At 40.1% G+C, this 17,546-nt stretch overlaps 2 protein-coding genes across 3 annotated transcripts in view; one reads left to right on the top strand and one right to left on the bottom strand.

The window, feature by feature from the left end:
* The window catches only part of TRMT13 (tRNA methyltransferase 13 homolog), a 7,167-nt gene extending 1,818 nt beyond the window's left edge, over window positions 1–5,349 (bottom strand). The window contains exons 1-10 of the mRNA XM_032118810.1: window positions 5,132–5,349; window positions 4,749–4,795; window positions 4,604–4,670; window positions 3,690–3,752; window positions 3,496–3,565; window positions 2,963–3,069; window positions 2,503–2,670; window positions 2,159–2,231; window positions 1,344–1,418; window positions 26–440 (exon numbers count right to left, since the gene is read on the bottom strand). Coding sequence (XP_031974701.1) covers window positions 26–440; window positions 1,344–1,418; window positions 2,159–2,231; window positions 2,503–2,670; window positions 2,963–3,069; window positions 3,496–3,565; window positions 3,690–3,752; window positions 4,604–4,670; window positions 4,749–4,795; window positions 5,132–5,329 — 1,283 coding nt within the window. The 5' untranslated portion in view covers window positions 5,330–5,349. The remainder of the gene's footprint in view (window positions 1–25; window positions 441–1,343; window positions 1,419–2,158; window positions 2,232–2,502; window positions 2,671–2,962; window positions 3,070–3,495; window positions 3,566–3,689; window positions 3,753–4,603; window positions 4,671–4,748; window positions 4,796–5,131) is intronic.
* Window positions 5,278–17,546, top strand: part of SASS6 (SAS-6 centriolar assembly protein) — a 12,853-nt gene continuing 584 nt past the window's right edge. Inside the window, exons 1-17 of one of the 2 annotated variants that reach the window (XM_032118806.1) lie at window positions 5,278–5,380; window positions 6,379–6,439; window positions 7,653–7,732; window positions 8,984–9,088; window positions 9,391–9,562; window positions 10,550–10,627; window positions 11,614–11,733; window positions 11,822–12,013; window positions 12,222–12,416; window positions 12,761–12,850; window positions 12,942–13,121; window positions 13,728–13,809; window positions 14,189–14,298; window positions 15,132–15,254; window positions 15,584–15,672; window positions 16,127–16,218; window positions 16,314–16,416. In XM_032118806.1, the coding sequence (XP_031974697.1) occupies window positions 5,280–5,380; window positions 6,379–6,439; window positions 7,653–7,732; window positions 8,984–9,088; window positions 9,391–9,562; window positions 10,550–10,627; window positions 11,614–11,733; window positions 11,822–12,013; window positions 12,222–12,416; window positions 12,761–12,850; window positions 12,942–13,121; window positions 13,728–13,809; window positions 14,189–14,298; window positions 15,132–15,254; window positions 15,584–15,672; window positions 16,127–16,218; window positions 16,314–16,402 (1,959 nt within the window). In that variant the 5' untranslated portion in view covers window positions 5,278–5,279 and the 3' untranslated portion in view covers window positions 16,403–16,416. Of the gene's footprint in view, window positions 5,381–6,378; window positions 6,440–7,652; window positions 7,733–8,983; window positions 9,089–9,390; window positions 9,563–10,549; window positions 10,628–11,613; window positions 11,734–11,821; window positions 12,014–12,221; window positions 12,417–12,760; window positions 12,851–12,941; window positions 13,122–13,727; window positions 13,810–14,188; window positions 14,299–15,131; window positions 15,255–15,583; window positions 15,673–16,126; window positions 16,219–16,313; window positions 17,536–17,546 lie in introns of those variants that run through there. The other variant, XM_032118805.1, reaches the window with a different exon arrangement.

The following is a 17,546-nucleotide window of genomic DNA, read 5'->3' on the forward strand; positions in this document are numbered from 1 at the left end:
GGCTAGGAAAAACAAAAATACATACCCTTGTAAAGTATCTGAACCACTTTCTGTCCTGCTGAGTGTTTGCTCATGTTCTTCTGTGTCATCAGTTTGATCTTCACTGTCTTCACTTGTAGAAGCTTTGCTTGTGGTTTCTCGCATGCCACAAGTGGCCCAACTACTCATTCTCTGAAAATAATGAAATTCCACTGGTCCCAGTCCTACTGATTTAAAGAACTCTCTGCCTACATAATGTGTCCAGTCACACTTGTGATGGCAACACAGAGCAATAACAATTCCAGCTACAGGCTTATGGTCTTCTGTGGTGCTTTCATTACCAGCAGATCTCTGAGGAGCCACCTCTGTCTGAGCAGCCCTGGAGCGTTTTGGTGCAGGCTCTTCATCTCCCCCATCACAGCAAGTGGTGTAACTTTCAACCAAGCATCTCAAAGCAAGATCTGGGAATGAACAAGTACATCCCCCCCCCCCACCAAAAAATATCCATAAACACCATGCCATTATTTATATTTATGTATCATGGTTGGGAATGTGGGAATGCTTCCCACAAAGAAAAATAAAATTATAGATCACAAATTAAGCCAAAAAGCAAGTTCAATGATAACTAAAAATTACAAACATGCTTTGAAACCATTAAAACCCTAAATGCTAAATTAATATTATGAGACCTTTTGGAGCTTCTAAGGGCTTATCCCCTGAATATTTGTTCTGCACAAGTGAATTTAAAATAGTTCGGTTAAAAAATTAGCATACTGTAAGAGTATATCGTTCCTGTAAAACACACAAGTATTTGCTCTAGAAGTTTGATATCTAGGACACCATCTATTTAATATGCACATGTACTTCTTAAATGCTTAACTGTGTCATCTTTGTCACAGTACCTATAAAGGTGTCATATTTCAGATGTCTTTCTCTATGTAGTAACCATATAACATTAAAAAAACTGTATTTGTTTAAAGTTTTCAGGACAGAAACACAATCCTGTTTGTGTTTGGGATACATATTCAGACAGCCAATAAAAATTTAGAAAGAAAAGTATTTCAAAGAAGAGGCAACTGTGCTAAAAAAGTACTCTCAAATGCATGACCCATGCCACCACACACTATTCTCCGTTCTAATCTATTAAAGCCAAAAAAGGCTTCACTTCTGCCTAAAGTATCCTTACATCTATTATCCTTTTACTATTCCACTGGAGTTGACAGATATTTAGAATTTAATTACTGTATTCACCAACAAAGGGGTTAGAGGGCAAGAACAGCTTAAAAGGACAGTTTGGAAGATCAGTCGAGAGCGTAAGGTTTAGTATCCTGACTTTCTGTAGTTCCTACATCTGTAATTCATACCTGTTGCAGCACCACACAAATGCTTCCCAATTCCTACCACTGGTAGTTTTTTCTTCTCCAAAATAGGTACCTTATCTGGAGGGGAAAAAAAAAAACAACCAACAAAACCCTCATCCAAACCACAACTACCCCAGCACCTGTATGGTTTTTTTTTTTTAAAATACAATTTCAGTGCACTTAGAAATAAATGTTTGCCACTACTAAAAATACATGGTACATGTATTTTTCATGTACATGGTACACTACTAAAAATGATTGGTACATTCAGTTATAAGCTATTCAAAGGAAAGAGTCTTTTGTTAAGACAAATTAAAAGAATAGGATGCTGAGGCTGGGAAGCATATTTAACCACTTCAGCCTTTCTACACAGCCTATGAAAGGTAAATACGACATTGATGCATCTCCTGCTGACAGGTGCCTCCACAAATTCTGCATCATTGATGGTGTATGACTTGCTTAATTCTACACATAGAACAAACAATGCAAACATGTTTATTCCTGCAAGGGCTAAAAAACTTTTAAAATGTATTTGTTTTGCTACTTCTCATCTGTAATGATGTCCCATGAGTGTATAAAAAGCAGAAAACTTTAAAACTCCATTTAATATATATGTATGCATCTATGTATATTTACACATGCCTGTATGTATATATGTGTATACACACAGCATCAACATGTCCAAGCAACCACTGAGAATAATCTTCAAATACAAGTATATTTAAGTGTGCTACATACAAAGTGCTTGGAACCCCAGTATCTGAAATTTAAAAAATAAGCCTCTATTTCAGAATGACAAAGGCCAAGAAAGAACTTACTTAAACATAAGTGCTGAATGTCTACTTGAAGTCTCTCAAATATAGAATCTCTCCTTTTATGTTTTCCATCCACCTATTTAAACAGGACAAGATCATTAAGTAGGAGTGGCCACAAATAATTATAATTTTTCTCCAGGTGTTAATGTCAGACTTTTTCCCTGTCAAGTCAAGTGACTTTCCAACATTAAACACCAGGATTTTTTTCTAATAAATTTGCTATTGGTGAAGTACGGAACATGTAACTTGTAAAATTTAAATTTATTGAGGACAAAAAATAAATACTAACAGCTTCAATGGCAATGGTTTAAAAACTATACTTTACTAATGTGACAATATCCTCTTACCTTGAATCTTGTGGTTGCCCTTTCCACAAGCAAAAACTGAACACTTTCAACATTCTGTAAGGCAACATCAACCCAATGAGACAGCTTTCCTCGCCCAGCTCCAAACTCAACAAAACACCTTCCTGGACCAAGTAAATGCAATTTTTCCATGTTACCTAAAATAGAAGCCTACAAACATCAAAAGATTATTTGTGAACCAAGCAAGTATTTACACTGTGTATTGTAATGCCTTACAGAAAAAATAATTCCTTCAACAAACTGCAGAAGACTTTTTTAAGCCTTCCTTTCAGTAAGGGATTAGGGAAAAGATGATGTGTGTACAGAGGATGTGTGTTTTGTTTTATCATATCAGATTTCCTCTGCAGGAAGCAACGGGCGCAATGCACCCAGTCACTCAAATTTGCAGCAGCACAATTTCACATTCAAACCCCTCTATAGTTATGAGTAAATCAGACCAAACCTGTTGTTTCAGGTGTTTGAAAGCAGATTCCCCATTCTTTGGGTCATTTAAGGCTTCTTGTAAAGCCTGGTGGGACAGTATTTGTTCCTTAAGATGAAGTTCCAGGCCTGTAGGCAAATGCAAAACTTTTAGGTATAGCTTTCCAGTTTCCAAGAGTTCCTAGTTTGTAACACACATTACAACTGTGATATGAACTCAATTTGTAGCACTAACAAAACAGTCTGTTGGGAGCATAAATCTATTATCGTATGTTTATAACAGAGCTGTATTGTTAACTGTAGTGATATCAGAGTGTGGAAAAAAAAGAAAAACAAAAGGAAGGGAACACAGGATTGGTGTTTCATCATTCTTTCAATCTATTTTACTTTCTGTAGTAAAATTTAGCTACTGGAAGTCTGCCTGATCATTATTTCAGATGTGTTTTATGCCACTGGTCTCATATTTTTACAGGTATCTAACCACAAAAATAACAATGAAATATTTAACCCATTCAATTAAAACCTCTTATTTTTAGTATTTAGTACTAAGCTCACCATTACTTGCTTTTTTCAACTTGATAATTAAGTTCTGCAGCTCTTCGATAGAGAGAGAAGATAGAGGAACCTTTTCAAGGAAAAAGAAAGCGACACCAATAAATATGAGACCATTCAATTTTTCTGTATCTTTATAGTCATATGACAAATTGCAACATGTAAGGACTGAACTTAAAACCAAATAATGTACTCACTTGTTTTTCTGGTATTTCTGCAACATCTTTTAAACCAGCATTAATATCTTGAACAAAGTAGACCTTTAAAAAAAATCAAAAGAAAATAAATTTGATTCAGTTAATTACCAGGAAGCAAATAGCTAAATTCTTCAGTGTTCATAAGAAGGTATGTAGCAATAGGAATCCACTGAAGTAAGATTTTCCAAGAATTTTTCTTCCTATAGTCTGATCCTGAATCCCAGCCAGAAATTACTCTTCTGACACAGTTTAACAAGATTGAACACGTTAATAAGAGTTACGCAGTCAGTGCTTACTAGTGCTTACATTTTAAGGTGTCCCAGGTATTACTAAAGATGCAGGTATTACTACTAAGGTAATACACCTTAGGTATTACCAAGGTTTCCCAGGTATTACTAATTAGGCAGAAAGGCAGGCAATAAAGAAACCATCCTCTGCTTTCTTGCAAGAGCTGTTTAAACACGTCCTGTTCACTCAGCAGCTGTCAGCCAAGGTTTCTATGTCTCACTGCCAGCCTGACTGGAGCGGGCAGTTCGCTGGAATACCTGGAGCCTCCCTGTTGGTTTTACTTTCCCAGGACAACCTCTTAACCAGCCTCTGAAATGAATGGCACTGTGAGAGCCTGTTCCCTGGGTGTGTTTCTGAGAAAAATGAATTAAACGTTTTTATTTGTAACTAAGAACTGAAAAACTGTACCAAATTACAATGAGAAGGGGCAGAGAATATGAGGGGACTGGAATGTAAGTTGCATTTCAGCAAGTACTTATCGAGCTTCCATCCTGCCTTACAGTAGTGCTTTGGTAGAACTGCTGCCCTGCAGCTCACAGCTGCTGTCAGCACAGAAATCCTCTGCAGGGCTGTAATGTTTAAGGTCTAAAATCCGAGAGGAAGTGCTGAAATTACAGTGCACTTACGGGCCTTGGCTTCTCTCTTGAGTTACATTTTTTTAAATGCTTTTGTAGTTGATCTTCATATACAGTGCTAAAAACCAAATAGAGAGAAAAGTAAGTATCATGGGAGTACTGACAAAGCACAGGAAAAGCATTTACATATACTCACTGTTTTGGATCAAGAGGGCACGGAATTCTTTTTCTGTCATTTTGTTCCTAGTTAGAAAAGTTATAGAAAACACTTCAGCATGCATTCAGCGTCCTGTTTCAAAAAAGCTGTTGATGGGCATCAGCTTCATAAAACACCTATTCAGAATAGGTGGGTTAACCGGAACAGAGAAACTGAGACGACAACTTAATACTCGACTGGATCCTAAAAGAATAAACCCCTAATGCAAGGGCAGCGCTACTGCTGGGTTGAAGCGAGTGCCCGGCACACGAAGGCTCAAGGGAAGGCACAGGCGCTGCCTCTCCCCCCCGTGCCGCCAGAGCGAGGCAGAGCCCGAGCCCGCCCGCCCGCCCGCCCTCCCGGCCGGAGAAGGGTCCCCGCACCTCCTGGTGGCCGTGCTCTCCGCAGAAGCGCCTGCCGGGCGCCGGAATCATCCTGCAGAAGCGCCTCTTCCTCAGCACGAAGTAAGCGCAGCGCCCCGGCTGCGGCTCCGGCGCCGCCATTGCCGCTCCCGACGGCCCCCGCGCCGCCATGTTGCGGCCCCTCCCCGCGGGCGGGAGCAAGATGGCGGCGGAGCGCATCTTCGACCGGGCGGTGTCGGTGCGAGTGCGCGGCTGCGGCTGCGAGGAGCGGTGAGTGCGGGCCGGCCGTGCAGGAGCCTCTTTGCGCTCCTCAGAGGGGCTGCGAGCCAGAGGCGCTTTTCTCCTGCCTGCCCTGTGCTCTGAGCGCTGCCGGGCAGAGCTCTGCGGTACCTGCGCTTTGGGGTTGCTGCGGGCATCCTCCGGTGAGGGAGGGACCGGGTCTGGCGAGGCCCGGGGCAGCCGGCGAGGGCCGGGCGGTCGCCGTGGGTGCCTCGCCAAGGGAGCGGGGCCGGCGGGGCGCCTGCAGCGGAGCGAACTCGCAGTGGCTCGGCAGAAGCGCCGCTGTGCCCGGGGCCGAGGCCACTCGAGGGCTGGGCGGCTGCCGGGCCCAGCGCGGTGTTTGGCGTCGCCCTGGCCGCAGCGTTGCCCGCGGGCCGTTCCGCCTCCCCCCGGCACACCGCGGCCTCCTCAGCGCCCTGCGGCCCAGCGACCCGCGGGTTTGAGCCACCCGTGCGAGGGTGCGCACGGCGGTGGTGTCTGGGGAAGCCAGACATTCTGTGTGTGAAGTGTCTCTTCAAAATAGCATGAATTTCGGCACTATGGGTCCTGTCTGGATGAGACAGTGTGTGCCTGACTCACCTGTGTGAGAAGCCGCGGAAAGGCTGATGTCCGTGGTGTGTGTTGTATTACAAGTGACTTTGTACTCGACAAGAAGTCATTGAAGACAAGGTAGCACTGTATAAATGATTATCAGAACTTTGAAATTAATAAATTTCAACAGGCTTTTCCAAAAGTTCTAGTTCCTGGACAAAGTTTTGAAACTTTTGCCTTGCTATTTAAAGCCTGGTGGATAACAAGCAAGCAGCAAAAATCCAGCTCTGACTGAGGAGCTGCAATGACTGAAACTTATATCTTAGTTGTAGTCATAATGTTTCTGCCTAAATTTTTATTTTTAAAATGCCATTGATTGCTGTAACGCAGCTGTGAACACATGTTATTTGGGGAATGTTTTCTTGCTTTATTACTGAGTTTCATCTTTTTGTACACAGGAGATTAAATGTTCGAGTGAATATTGAACTACTGTCAATTTCTAATCCTGTCCATAAAAAGGTTTGTAAATGAATCATATCTGTGTCGTTCATTAGGTATTACCTGAATTTCATTGTATAAACGGATAAGTAAAAAAAGAAAAAGCAAAATGTGATTTTAGTGTTTCCCATTTCACTTTATTTTTTATGTAATTTTTTGAGTAACTTAGTTGGTTTGGTATTGCGTTTTTCCACCTCTGCCTCTCCCCCAGCCTTTTTAGTCCTCTATTTTAGTTTGGCTGTTGATGGGTCTTAGCAAACTTGCATATTAAAAGTGTTTGGAGACGCTCAGAGGATCATGAGTTAGAGATTAAGAGTACCTTTAGTTCAAGGTGTGAAACTGGGAGTAAGGAAAAAAGTCTCTCAGGGAAAATAGCAATGAGACCACTACTGGAGATTTTTTAATCTCTTCTGTTGCATGTGTGATTTGTCACCGAACTGTTCTTTCCCCTGGCACGATGTTAAGGTTGGTCATGGGTTGGTTATAGCGTTGCTAAGTAAAGATTTGTTTGTAAAGCAGTACAGCAGCTTTTGGTAAGGTTTTGCTGCTGGTGGCAGTGCTAATATTACTTCCCACTGTGCAGGAGCAGTTCAGTTAGACGTGTGTACTGAGCTGCAGCCTGTGTCAGGGGGAGCCTGGAAATGCAGTTGAGTACAGCAGGGAGTGATCAGTCTAAGAGAGAACTTCCAGTGCTTGATGGGACATTAGAGCTAGCAGGCATTCTTATCCCACCCATCAATCCACCCCAGCTGGCTTGGGGTGGCATTAGTTTTAACTTGAACTGTGTGTATAAATCCCTGAGTTTGCTTATGTGTCTCCAGCTGAGAGTTTTGTTGGTGTTACTGGCACCTGAATTACTGAAACAAGTTGCAGTTGTGTGTATGTACATGTGCTGTGGTCACACTTCATTATGTTGGAACAGCTGGCATGTTTCTCCTTACTTTTGTACTTCTGCTAGGGAATATCCTTCCCACAGGGGCGAGCACTGTTACAGGGAGCAGCTGCTTGGGCCTAATGTACTGCATAAAGGTTTTCCTTGCTTTCCCACTGTAGTATTTGAAGTTGTGTTAAATGGCAATGTTTTAAACATTCTGAATTAGTTGCTACAATTCTATTGTGGTTTTGGTTAAACAGCAAAAACATTCAATACCGTTTGCAGTGCTGGTTTAAAATATTTAAAGACTCCTGGGTAGCTTATAGTATTTTAATCATATTTAAATGTACATCTTTTCAGGACTTAGCTGTTCGATTGACTGATGATACTGATCCTTTTTTCCTTTATAACCTTGTCATATCTGAGGAAGATTTTCAAAGGTAAGTGAAATTACAGTATTTTCTCTGTGAAGCATTTCTAAATGGCAAAAAAGAGCAAGGGAATATTTTTAGCTTTGAGTGGTCTATGTTAGAATTCAGGTTTTGGCATTTTTCAGTTGTGGGGTTTGGTCAGTATCGTTCTCTGACCAGCCGGTGGAGCAGCCAGGTTCCGGAGGGTGACCAGCTCAGATTACACACAGGAACGTTGGGATCCCGATGTTAAGTCCCATGCAGGGACACAGTGCCACTGTACCACAGTTCATGTTACTGCTGGTATCTTCTGTTTATCCTAATTGCTTCTTACAGACTGTTGTGTGTGTGTGAACTAGTTCAGGGAAATAATTACGAGAGGTAAGTGTGTTTGCATGAACGTGGATTCACAGACCTGAGCCTGTGTCTTAGGGGTTTCTTGCATGATTGTACTGTTGGGTCTCATTTACTTGCTCAGAATTTGAGCAAATCATTGAATTTGGATTTCAGGCATGAACAGATGAACAGTTCAGTTTTCTGCTTTCTTTGGGTATTTATTTATTTCATTTTTTGCTTTGTTTTGGTGTGGGTTTTTTTGGCGCGGGTTTGTTTGTTTGGAGTTTTTTTTGGGGGAGTGGCTTTGGTGGTTTTAAAAAGGGAGGTGTGATCAGTGTGTGGATCAAAAGGCGGAAGCAAAATAGTGTTTTGCAAGAAAGACATGCAGAAGTGTTTTGTTGTAGAGGCACAGCTTTGTGCATGCGCTGCTGGATGTTTGTGAGTTTGCTTTGTCTATGGAGAAGGGGGGCAGAGGAATGAGTGAGTAGGTGATAGAGGTGATGGCTGAGTCTCCCCTCCTTGTTCTGTGCTTGTTCCCTGTGCCCTGTCCCATAACTGCTCCAGGCTGTGCCGTGAGGATGATGCCTACTCAAAGGGCACATTTGTTACACCACAGCAACTTCTGGTTTTTAATTAGTGCAGCCCATGTGCAAGAACTCTTGTGATCAGAAGTATCCTCTGGGGATTATTAACCAAGATGTGCTCTAGGATGACCCTGCTCAAGCAGGGAGGTTGGACTAGCTGACCCATCATGGTCTCTTCCAGCCTGACCACTTCGTGATTTTGTGATATGTAGACACACTTCTGATTGAAAATAACATGCTAGTAAACTTGAATGACATGATCAGAACTGGTTCTTTCTACTAGTGTAAACAAAATATTTTATAGGAAATAAATTACAGTTCTCTGTATTGTTAACATTCTGGTTTCTGTCTGTTTATATAGTTTGAAGTCCCAACAAGGTCTCTTGGTAGACTTCTCTGCTTTCCCGCAAAAATTTATAGATCTGCTTCAGCAATGCATTCAGGAGCAGAACAAAGATATCCCAAGGTAGGTCACAAGTGTGTGCCATGTTACTCTGTGTGTACCTATTGAGTTCTTAAAGTGCTTGTCAGTCACTCAGTCTGAGAAGAGTCAGTAGAACAAGGATAATCTGACCTGCCCCTGACCTGAATATAAATTGGTGGATGTAACTGGCAAAACCAGAGTCTTGGGAGGAGAATTCTTTCTTGAGCAAAAACTGGACAGCCTTTTACATGCAAAAATATATTTTATTGGGAAATAGCTTAGGATCTACAGGTAGTGTGAGAAAAAAATATGCTAAACATTTGATTGTCTTGGTTTTTGCCTAGGTTTTTGCTGCAGTTAGTTTCTTCAGCACCTGCGCTAGATCATACACCTGTCTCTTTAAATGTAGTGGAGACCAACCCCTTCAAACACCTTACCCATCTCTCTCTAAAATTCCTGCCAGGAACTGATGCGGAAATAAAGAAATTTTTAGCCAACTGTTTGAAATGCCTTAAGGTAAAATGAAAGTTTATCATTAACTGCAACTAAACCTTGATGCTGTATGTACTTAAGCATTTTCTTCATTCTCAGTAATTCAGAAGAATGTACCAAGTTGTATGCACTGATTTATTTTTCCTTTTAGCTCAAATATGTCATTGCATGCAGCCACTTGGGTGAATGTTGTAAGATCTAAATGGTGACTGTGACCCTGGCACCGAAAGCAGTGCATTCAGGAGGCATTTGGAGTGGCAGCAGCTGAGGTGTTTCACAGTGTGCAGCTGCTGAGTGCTCTGGCTGCTGCAGCTCCCCTGCTCACAGCCTGTGCTGATGGCCAGAGCAGCTGCACGGGTGACTTGCTGCAACCTCTCAGTCTTTATTCTGCACTTGGCTGTAGGAGAGCATGATCTGCTGGTAATTGTGAGGCTTGATGGACTGCAAAGGACTAATGGCTAGAAATAGGAAATTAAAATTGGAATGTTGATGCGTTTTCATAGCATGCTAGGTTTGATTTCATGAAAAATAAAGGCCTCGTAGTATGACTGCTGTCAGTTTCATAACCTGGGATTTGTTTTTCCTACTGTGCTGTCATGTTTCTAGGCACCTAATAAGCCATTTTATTATTAATATAATAATTATTAAGATCATTAATACATTATTAATATATTTTATTATTAATATATCTATTAATATAGATTTACAGTATTTCAGTTGATTTGTTGTTTAGGTAACTTCTTTGTAAACAAGTTTTCATGATAAGATACTATTTCCTTGTAGAAGTTTGGTAAGAATTTAATTTGGAGTTTTTACATTGTGGGCTAATGCCTTTTCTTTTAAATTTACTAATTACGTCTTATTCAATATGACACTTATTTAATAAGGTGATCTTTTCACAAATACAGTGGGTGGTTGGGTGCTTAGGCAGGCTGTGCTGGTTAAATGAAAGCTAAATACTAATGGTATTTTGGGAGCTAAGGATTTGACTTGGTGCCAATTTGTACGTAGGAGGATAAAATGATGTTGGAAGAAAAGCTTAAAAAAACTGAAGAGGATCTTACCAGGCAACTGAGCTACACTCAACAGGTAACATAAATTTTTAACTTTTGTGTGTTGTGCTTTTTTGATTTGTGGAAAATGTCCCTTTTTGTAGGCTGGTTGGTTAGCCACTACCTAGCCAAGATAATGGATGTGAGAGTGCATGAAAAGACAAGAACAGTCTACTGTAGCTTTTATAGAGAGAGAGTAAAGCCTGCAGCTGAAGAGTTAAATTGAGTTCTCACACTGCTCAAGGAGAATTCTACTTTATTTTGTGCAGAGGTCTGTCTGTGTATGCACACACAGATTGAATACTAAATATATGGTCATGTGAAGATAAATGATAAATATACTTCATATATTCCATGGAAAATCATTTTATTTGGAAAAATTGTGAAACAAAGGTAAATAAATTGGAAGTCTTGGACTTTAATTACTCAACTTCTTTTTGATTTTTGCAGTCAGCATAGTAATCACTTTTGTATTTCAAGAGAATGATTTGGGTCAGATTCTACAATTATCAAGGTGACTTTTTTGACTATAATGAAACAGAACAATTCCATTAAAACTGCTATGAATTATTTTTGGAATGGAATATTTGTTTGCCTCATGTCTGCAGCTTCAGTTTGAGTTACTGGAATGCGTTTGCTGAATTGAAATGCAGAATTACAAACCAAAAAGAGGAAAAGATGCTGCTTAAGAACTTTTATTTCTTTTTTTCCCCTAATAGAGTTCTCTCTGTTACAAGGGTAGGCACCATCAGCAGGCTGTTTTTTCACTCTTAAATAGTGGTTGGGAAAAAAAATGCAATTAAAAATTAGAATTATTTTATTCACAGCGTTAAGAAAAATGCTCTTCAGCTTCTCAGTGCCTTACTTTTCCTGGTTACAAAATTAACATATTTCAGCATCTGGTGCTGAAATAGACTTTTTTTAATAGTTCCATGTCCTCTTAGTAAGAAACAGTAAAGAATCCTTCAGTATTGACTGAAATGCATACATTTTTAAACTCTGTGCTTTGTCAAACTTGAACAGAACTTGTCAGAGAAGAGCCGTGAACTTGACAAACTGAAAAATGAATGGACGTCCTACACTACAGCTCTGAGCAACAAACACTCACAGGAGCTGACAAGTGAAAAGGAAAGAGCTCTCCAGGTACAGTGGTTGGAAAGAATAAACAGGATTCTTGTATGGGAATGGTCAGATTCATTGAGTAACTGCTTCATTTCTTTGCTTCTCACAGGCACAAACTCAGTACCAACAACAGCACGAACAACAGAAAAAGGAGTTGGAAAATTTGCATCAGAAAAGTATTCAGCAGTTGCAGACCAGACTCTCAGAACTCGAGGTCATCAATAAGGACCTGACAGAGAGGAGATACAAAGGAGACTCCACAGTCAGAGAACTGAAAGCAAAGCTTTCTGGATTAGAAGATGTACGGCTTCCCAATACCCAAAATCAAGCTTCCTACTGTTAGAGCATTACCATGCTCTAACTGTAGTAAGCTTGCATAGGAAATATAGCATATTAAGTTTATTAATCTCTTCTTCATTCCGTATTATGCTTACTATTTAAATATGTCTTTTTAAATTAAAATTACAGGTTTTCTTGAAAAATAAAATTCAATTCCTTCCCAACATTAGGAATGCCAAAGAGCAAAGCAGGAGGTGCTGTCCCTGCGCCGGGAGAACACAACTCTGGATGCTGAATGTCATGAAAAAGAGAAACTCATTAATCAGCTGCAGACACGAGTTGCTGTCCTGGAACAAGAGATCAAAGACAAAGATCAGCTTGTCACCAGAACAAAAGAAGTCTTGGATGCAACACAAGAGCAAAAGGTTTCTTCATTAATTTTCTTTAAACTTGGTAGAACCTTCTTAATTGTGGTTTCCACAGAGTAGCTGCTGACCAGTTTTTATGAATACAGCAAGTCAGCTTTCAAATGTAGTTAAGATTCTAAATTGTGGCATCAAAAGTATAGTTCAGATTTAATATTGTGGTACTGGAGTTACAGTTTATGGTATTTCTGGTAAGAAAAAAAAGGATTAATGATCCTATAAAATTTGACTGAAAAACACTGACTGATTTCTTGTAAGGATAGTTCTCAAAGAATTAATGAACATTCTACTTGAAATCATAAGCGATGTCTATCACAGCTTTATTGTGTAACATTCTGTTCAAGGTGATACTGGAAGAGAGTACAGAGGAAAAGCAAAGGCATATTGAAAAACTAGAGACAACAATTAAGTCGCTGTCAGCTGAACTCCTTAAGGTTTGTTTGAACATGACAATTCCCTTGTGCAACATCTCCCTTCTTCTTAGGTGTTTATTTTTGTAATATATGGTTTGGGTTTTTTCAATAGGCTAATGAAATTATCAAGAAATTACAAGGAGATTTGAAAACTCTAATGAGTAAATTAAAATTGAAAAATACAGTAACAATTCAACAAGAAAAACTATTGGCAGAAAAAGAAGAGAAACTTCAAAAAGAGCAGAGGGAGTCACAGGAGATGGGACAATCTCTTCAGATGAAAGAGCAGGAGGTATTGATGGGTTAACCTGTGCTGGAAATGCTGTTGTATGGACTTGGTTGGGTTTTGTGGGGTTTAACTTAGTTAGAGCAATAAGGTCTTAAATCTTTCCATGCAATAGAATATACTCTTTTGCTTAGCTAACATGTTTATTTAAATGTGTAATCAACTTCCAGGTTTTTTAATGTTAACCTGATTTGTAAAGGCCTTCCATTTGTGTGGAAGAAAACTAAAATTGTTTTAAGAGAACAAAGCAATGTAATGGATGAGTCAGCACCCTATAGAAGGCATGTTCATGTGGAAATTGCTGAAGGGAACAAGAACAGGAACAGAGTGAACCTTTTTCTTCCATTAAGGACATTGTCCTGTTTAGAGTCCTTGCGCTATTTAATCACAGAAAAATAAAGGTCAGGAAGGATTCTGGCTGTCACCTTGTCGAAATCCTAGCTAAAAGTAGGCCTTCCTTTAAAAGAATTACCATATTGCTTTTGTGAAAAACTAAGTTCAAACTTTTTTAATTTTAGTACAACTTCATAAATGCTTTTTTTGTTGTTCGTAGTTAGTATAACACTAGTAGTATAACTCCTGATGGTGTTATAATTATTCTGGGCATTACAGGTTTGCAAGCTACAAGAACAGCTAGAAAGTACAATACAAAAACTCGAAGAAAGCAAGCAGTTACTGAAAACCAATGAAAATGGTAGGTTTATACAGTTTGGTATCTCCCTCTGTAAAAATGACCCAGTGATCTCACTGCTACTGAAATGGATGGAAGCAGCTTTTGGGGTTTTTGTGAAGACCTGCAATTATTGTTGTGTATGGAAAACAAGCCTCTGGCTGTTGAGGTCATGCAATAGCCAAGAGCTGCATGCTGGGAAGCCTTCCCTTGGGGCTGTGGGGTGGGGTGGGTGCTCAGAGGCCTGGACATGGGGAGGAAGCTTCAACAAATGGCTTTGCATGGGACTAGAGAGGAAAAACACCCAGTGAGTTGTCACTTTTTGTGAGGAAGGGCTACTGGCCATTTCAAACAGCTTGTAAGAGGTAGCAAATGGACTTGAGCTTTTTCTTCCTCTCTGCAGTTATCACCTGGTTGAACAAACAGCTGAGTGAAGTTCAGATGGCAAAGAAGCTGGACACCTCTGCCAGTGCCCATGGTGGTGGGAGGGCTGCTGTTTCACCTCACAGCATGGTAAGGTAGAGCTGTAAATACCAGGCTGGTGAGGTGGTCATGAGTTGCTACAATGCAGGGCCTTAAAGGAGGGGAAAAAAAAAGTGCTTTCATCTTCTTCTGGGCCTACAGTTTTGGGTGGGTGTGGTTTGGGGTTGTTAGTTTGTTTTTCAACAATGTCATACCCTGCTAGGTGGTTCTTGTCCTGGGCCTTGTAGGTGAGAATCTTCTAAGCTCTCATTTACATATAATACACAAAGCAATACAGAATTATCTTGGAAAAGATGAAGTGCAGTGTGAAGGCAAAAAAAAAAAGGCATTTTTGTGTTGAGAGGTTAACTTACTAATTCTCTTTGTAAAGGTTAAAACTCAAAAATGTACTATTTGAATACTCTTACTCGTGATTTTCAGAAACAGGAAAGTCAGGGACTTTCAGAACGCTGCCTGCAATCATTGTTGAATAACGTAACTTGCTGGTTCTCACCCTGTGTTATACAAATCTCTGCTGTCACAAAGCAGCAACAGGAACTGATGAGCTGCTTGTTCATAGTGGAAGGGCATGCTCATACAAAGAGGTCTCTTGATTTGTAGATGGATACATTTAATACTTTAATCAATTACAGGGTGTGCAGCTTTCTACTAGCTGAGTGCTCACCTCATCTAACCTTTTTAAAGTTATGTTTTCCTTAAATGTACAAAACTTGGAAAAGCGATGTTTTCTTCCCATCAGGAAGACTCACATAAGTGTTGGCTTTGTAATGGCAGTTAGTTGTTAATTGTGGAATTTTTAATCTCTACAATTACTTGAAGAATTGTGTTTCTCCTTTATGGATGTGTTTTTATTTCTTTTACAGCCTGACCGACCATCCTTTCACAGCTCGGGAATCAGTCATCCCATTTCTCCTTTCTATGCCTTCCAGAACTTTCTGGAACCGACACACAACAAAAATGGGAATTCCCAATGTCCAGTACCAAAGGCAGGCACTTTGACTCTTTTGTTTGGTTAAGAATGTGACAATACAAACTATCAAAGCACAACATTTTGACTATTTCTCAAAGTACATAAATATTTACTGTACTTACTCCTAGGCTCCTTGCTGTGAATATTATGACTGTTATTCTGTATATTCTATGTTGCAGCTAATGCTTGTCTTTAGGCTGCTTGTTCTTGCAGGCTTTGCTGCACAGCAGGGCCAGTGAGGTGTAGAAACACAAATCCCTGGGAATTTTTCTCTGGGAATGCTGTCGGGGGAGGGGACTCTCAGATCTGGAGTAACTCTTAACCTGCAGCTCTTTGTCGCTGCAGGTTCAGTTGAACTCACAGCTTTTGAAATTGAGTCGATGTTCGGATGCTCACACAGTGCCTGCAGCCGGTCACCCAGCGAATAAGGAGAAGTGAGTGTCATCTACTGCAATTTAGTATTTTCATTATTATATTTATAAAGCCCTTTGTCATTTTGGTGTGTTTGGAACCGAGTAAAATGGTTCTAGTACCAAGCCTAGTTCTGTGGTCTGCCTTTCTTTGTTACCATGCTAATGAATTTTGTGGTGGTCTGTCGAAACCAGAGGAAGAGCTGTGCTTTTCAGGAGTGGGCCCCAAAGAACAACAGTTCAGCGTTGCTCCTGCTGGCAGATCTAAGCCAGCCAGTGCTGGCTCACGGAAAAAAATAGTTCTAGGCTGTTCTTAATGTACTCAGTTATAGTTCAACTTTAAATGGTAAAGGTCATAGAAACATAGTCACACTTGTTACTGAAGGTTTTTGTGAGCAAGTCTGTAGCTGCCCTCATTGTAATGCACTGATACTAAACTGTATTTGCTTTAAATTGTAATTGGCCTTTCTGTTTCTAGTGGTGATCAGCTGGGTCTGGAATCCAAGTATTTCAAGAGAAAAGATGACAGCATTCCTTTACGAGGGCTTAGTCAAAACACACTTAACTCGGGTAAGTACGAAACAATAGAGCAAGGCCTTATTTGCAATGTACTTGCAGGGCAGTAACAGCCCTGGTTCAATGCAGTGTCCTGTGCTGTTCTGCAGAGTACCTGAGACCCTACTTGCCAACCAAAGCCCAGCTGTCACCAAAAGCTGCTGGAACACCAGCCTCGGCCTATTTTCCTGGATCATAGACAGGGTTCTTACAGTAAGAGTCCTCTTTTAACTGTTGGGGGGGGATGTTTGAATGTCCTGCAATAGAGTGTTAGTAAAGTATCAGTGTGAACTGACACAATTTTATGAGCCAGTTTTCTTTGAGGAAGGGAGCTTGACTGACTTGGATGATGTTTCAGTGCTTGAGCCTAAGGACAGGAAGATAAAGCTTTAAGGAGCTTTAGTGGGAACAACACTGCTGTCACCAGGGCTGTGCAGAATTTCCTTAGTATATTGTTGACCCTGTAAATCCTCCTAAAAACCCACCTAAGTTCTCTGATTTTTTTGTAACAGGTGAAATATATGTTCCCTGAGTGAGAACACTTACCTGAATTTCTATTTCTTGACTCCTTTCAGAGAAAGGATGAGGCAGAGGGAAAGCACAAGAAAACTGTGCTGTGCTGTCCTTTTCAGTAATGGTCAAGCTCATATGTTGGCATGACTGCCTCACTAACCTTCCCCTTACAGTTCGGTTTTAAAAACTTGCTTTATTTTGGAACCAGCTTATTTGAAGTGCATATAGACTTAAAAATCTCATACAAAAAATGCTAAATTATTTCACTGAAGGTATAAAATTAAAACTTAAAATTCTCACTGTTGGTTCCCCTGACTTTTCTGTGAATTGCTCAGTATTCCATTCCATAGGCCACCACGTTAAAACATTAAAAGATGAAGTAGCTGAATAGTTAACTGTTGCCAAGTATCAACATTTTAAAGTTCCTTTATTTTTATATATCATACTTTACAACTGTAAGACTACAAAGAAATTTAAGATTCTCTTACACGTATTCAGCTTGTTCTGCTGTGTGGGTTCAAATGCTAGAATCATGTAATGTTTCTGTTCTGTGCCATCTTTCACTTGGTATCCCCTGCAGAACGAGCATGCACAGACTTCTGCCAGGCAAATACCCTTACAATAACTATTCCTTATTTTTGTTAAAGGTATTTCATTCCTTTTACTTTAGTTACTCAAGTGCACCCAGAGGATTGTTCAGTGATTTGTTTTGCTGTGTGAAATGTGTAAGTTTGTTTATAAATTAGCACCATGTTAATGTGTAGTGTCGGGTTTTGTCATGTGTGTTGCAATGGAGATATTAAATGGTTTTTATCAAAAGCTCTGATTAG

The sequence above is a fragment of the Corvus moneduloides genome, chromosome 9 (genome assembly GCF_009650955.1).
Source record: "Corvus moneduloides isolate bCorMon1 chromosome 9, bCorMon1.pri, whole genome shotgun sequence".
In the NCBI taxonomy this organism is placed as follows: Eukaryota; Metazoa; Chordata; class Aves; order Passeriformes; family Corvidae; genus Corvus; species Corvus moneduloides.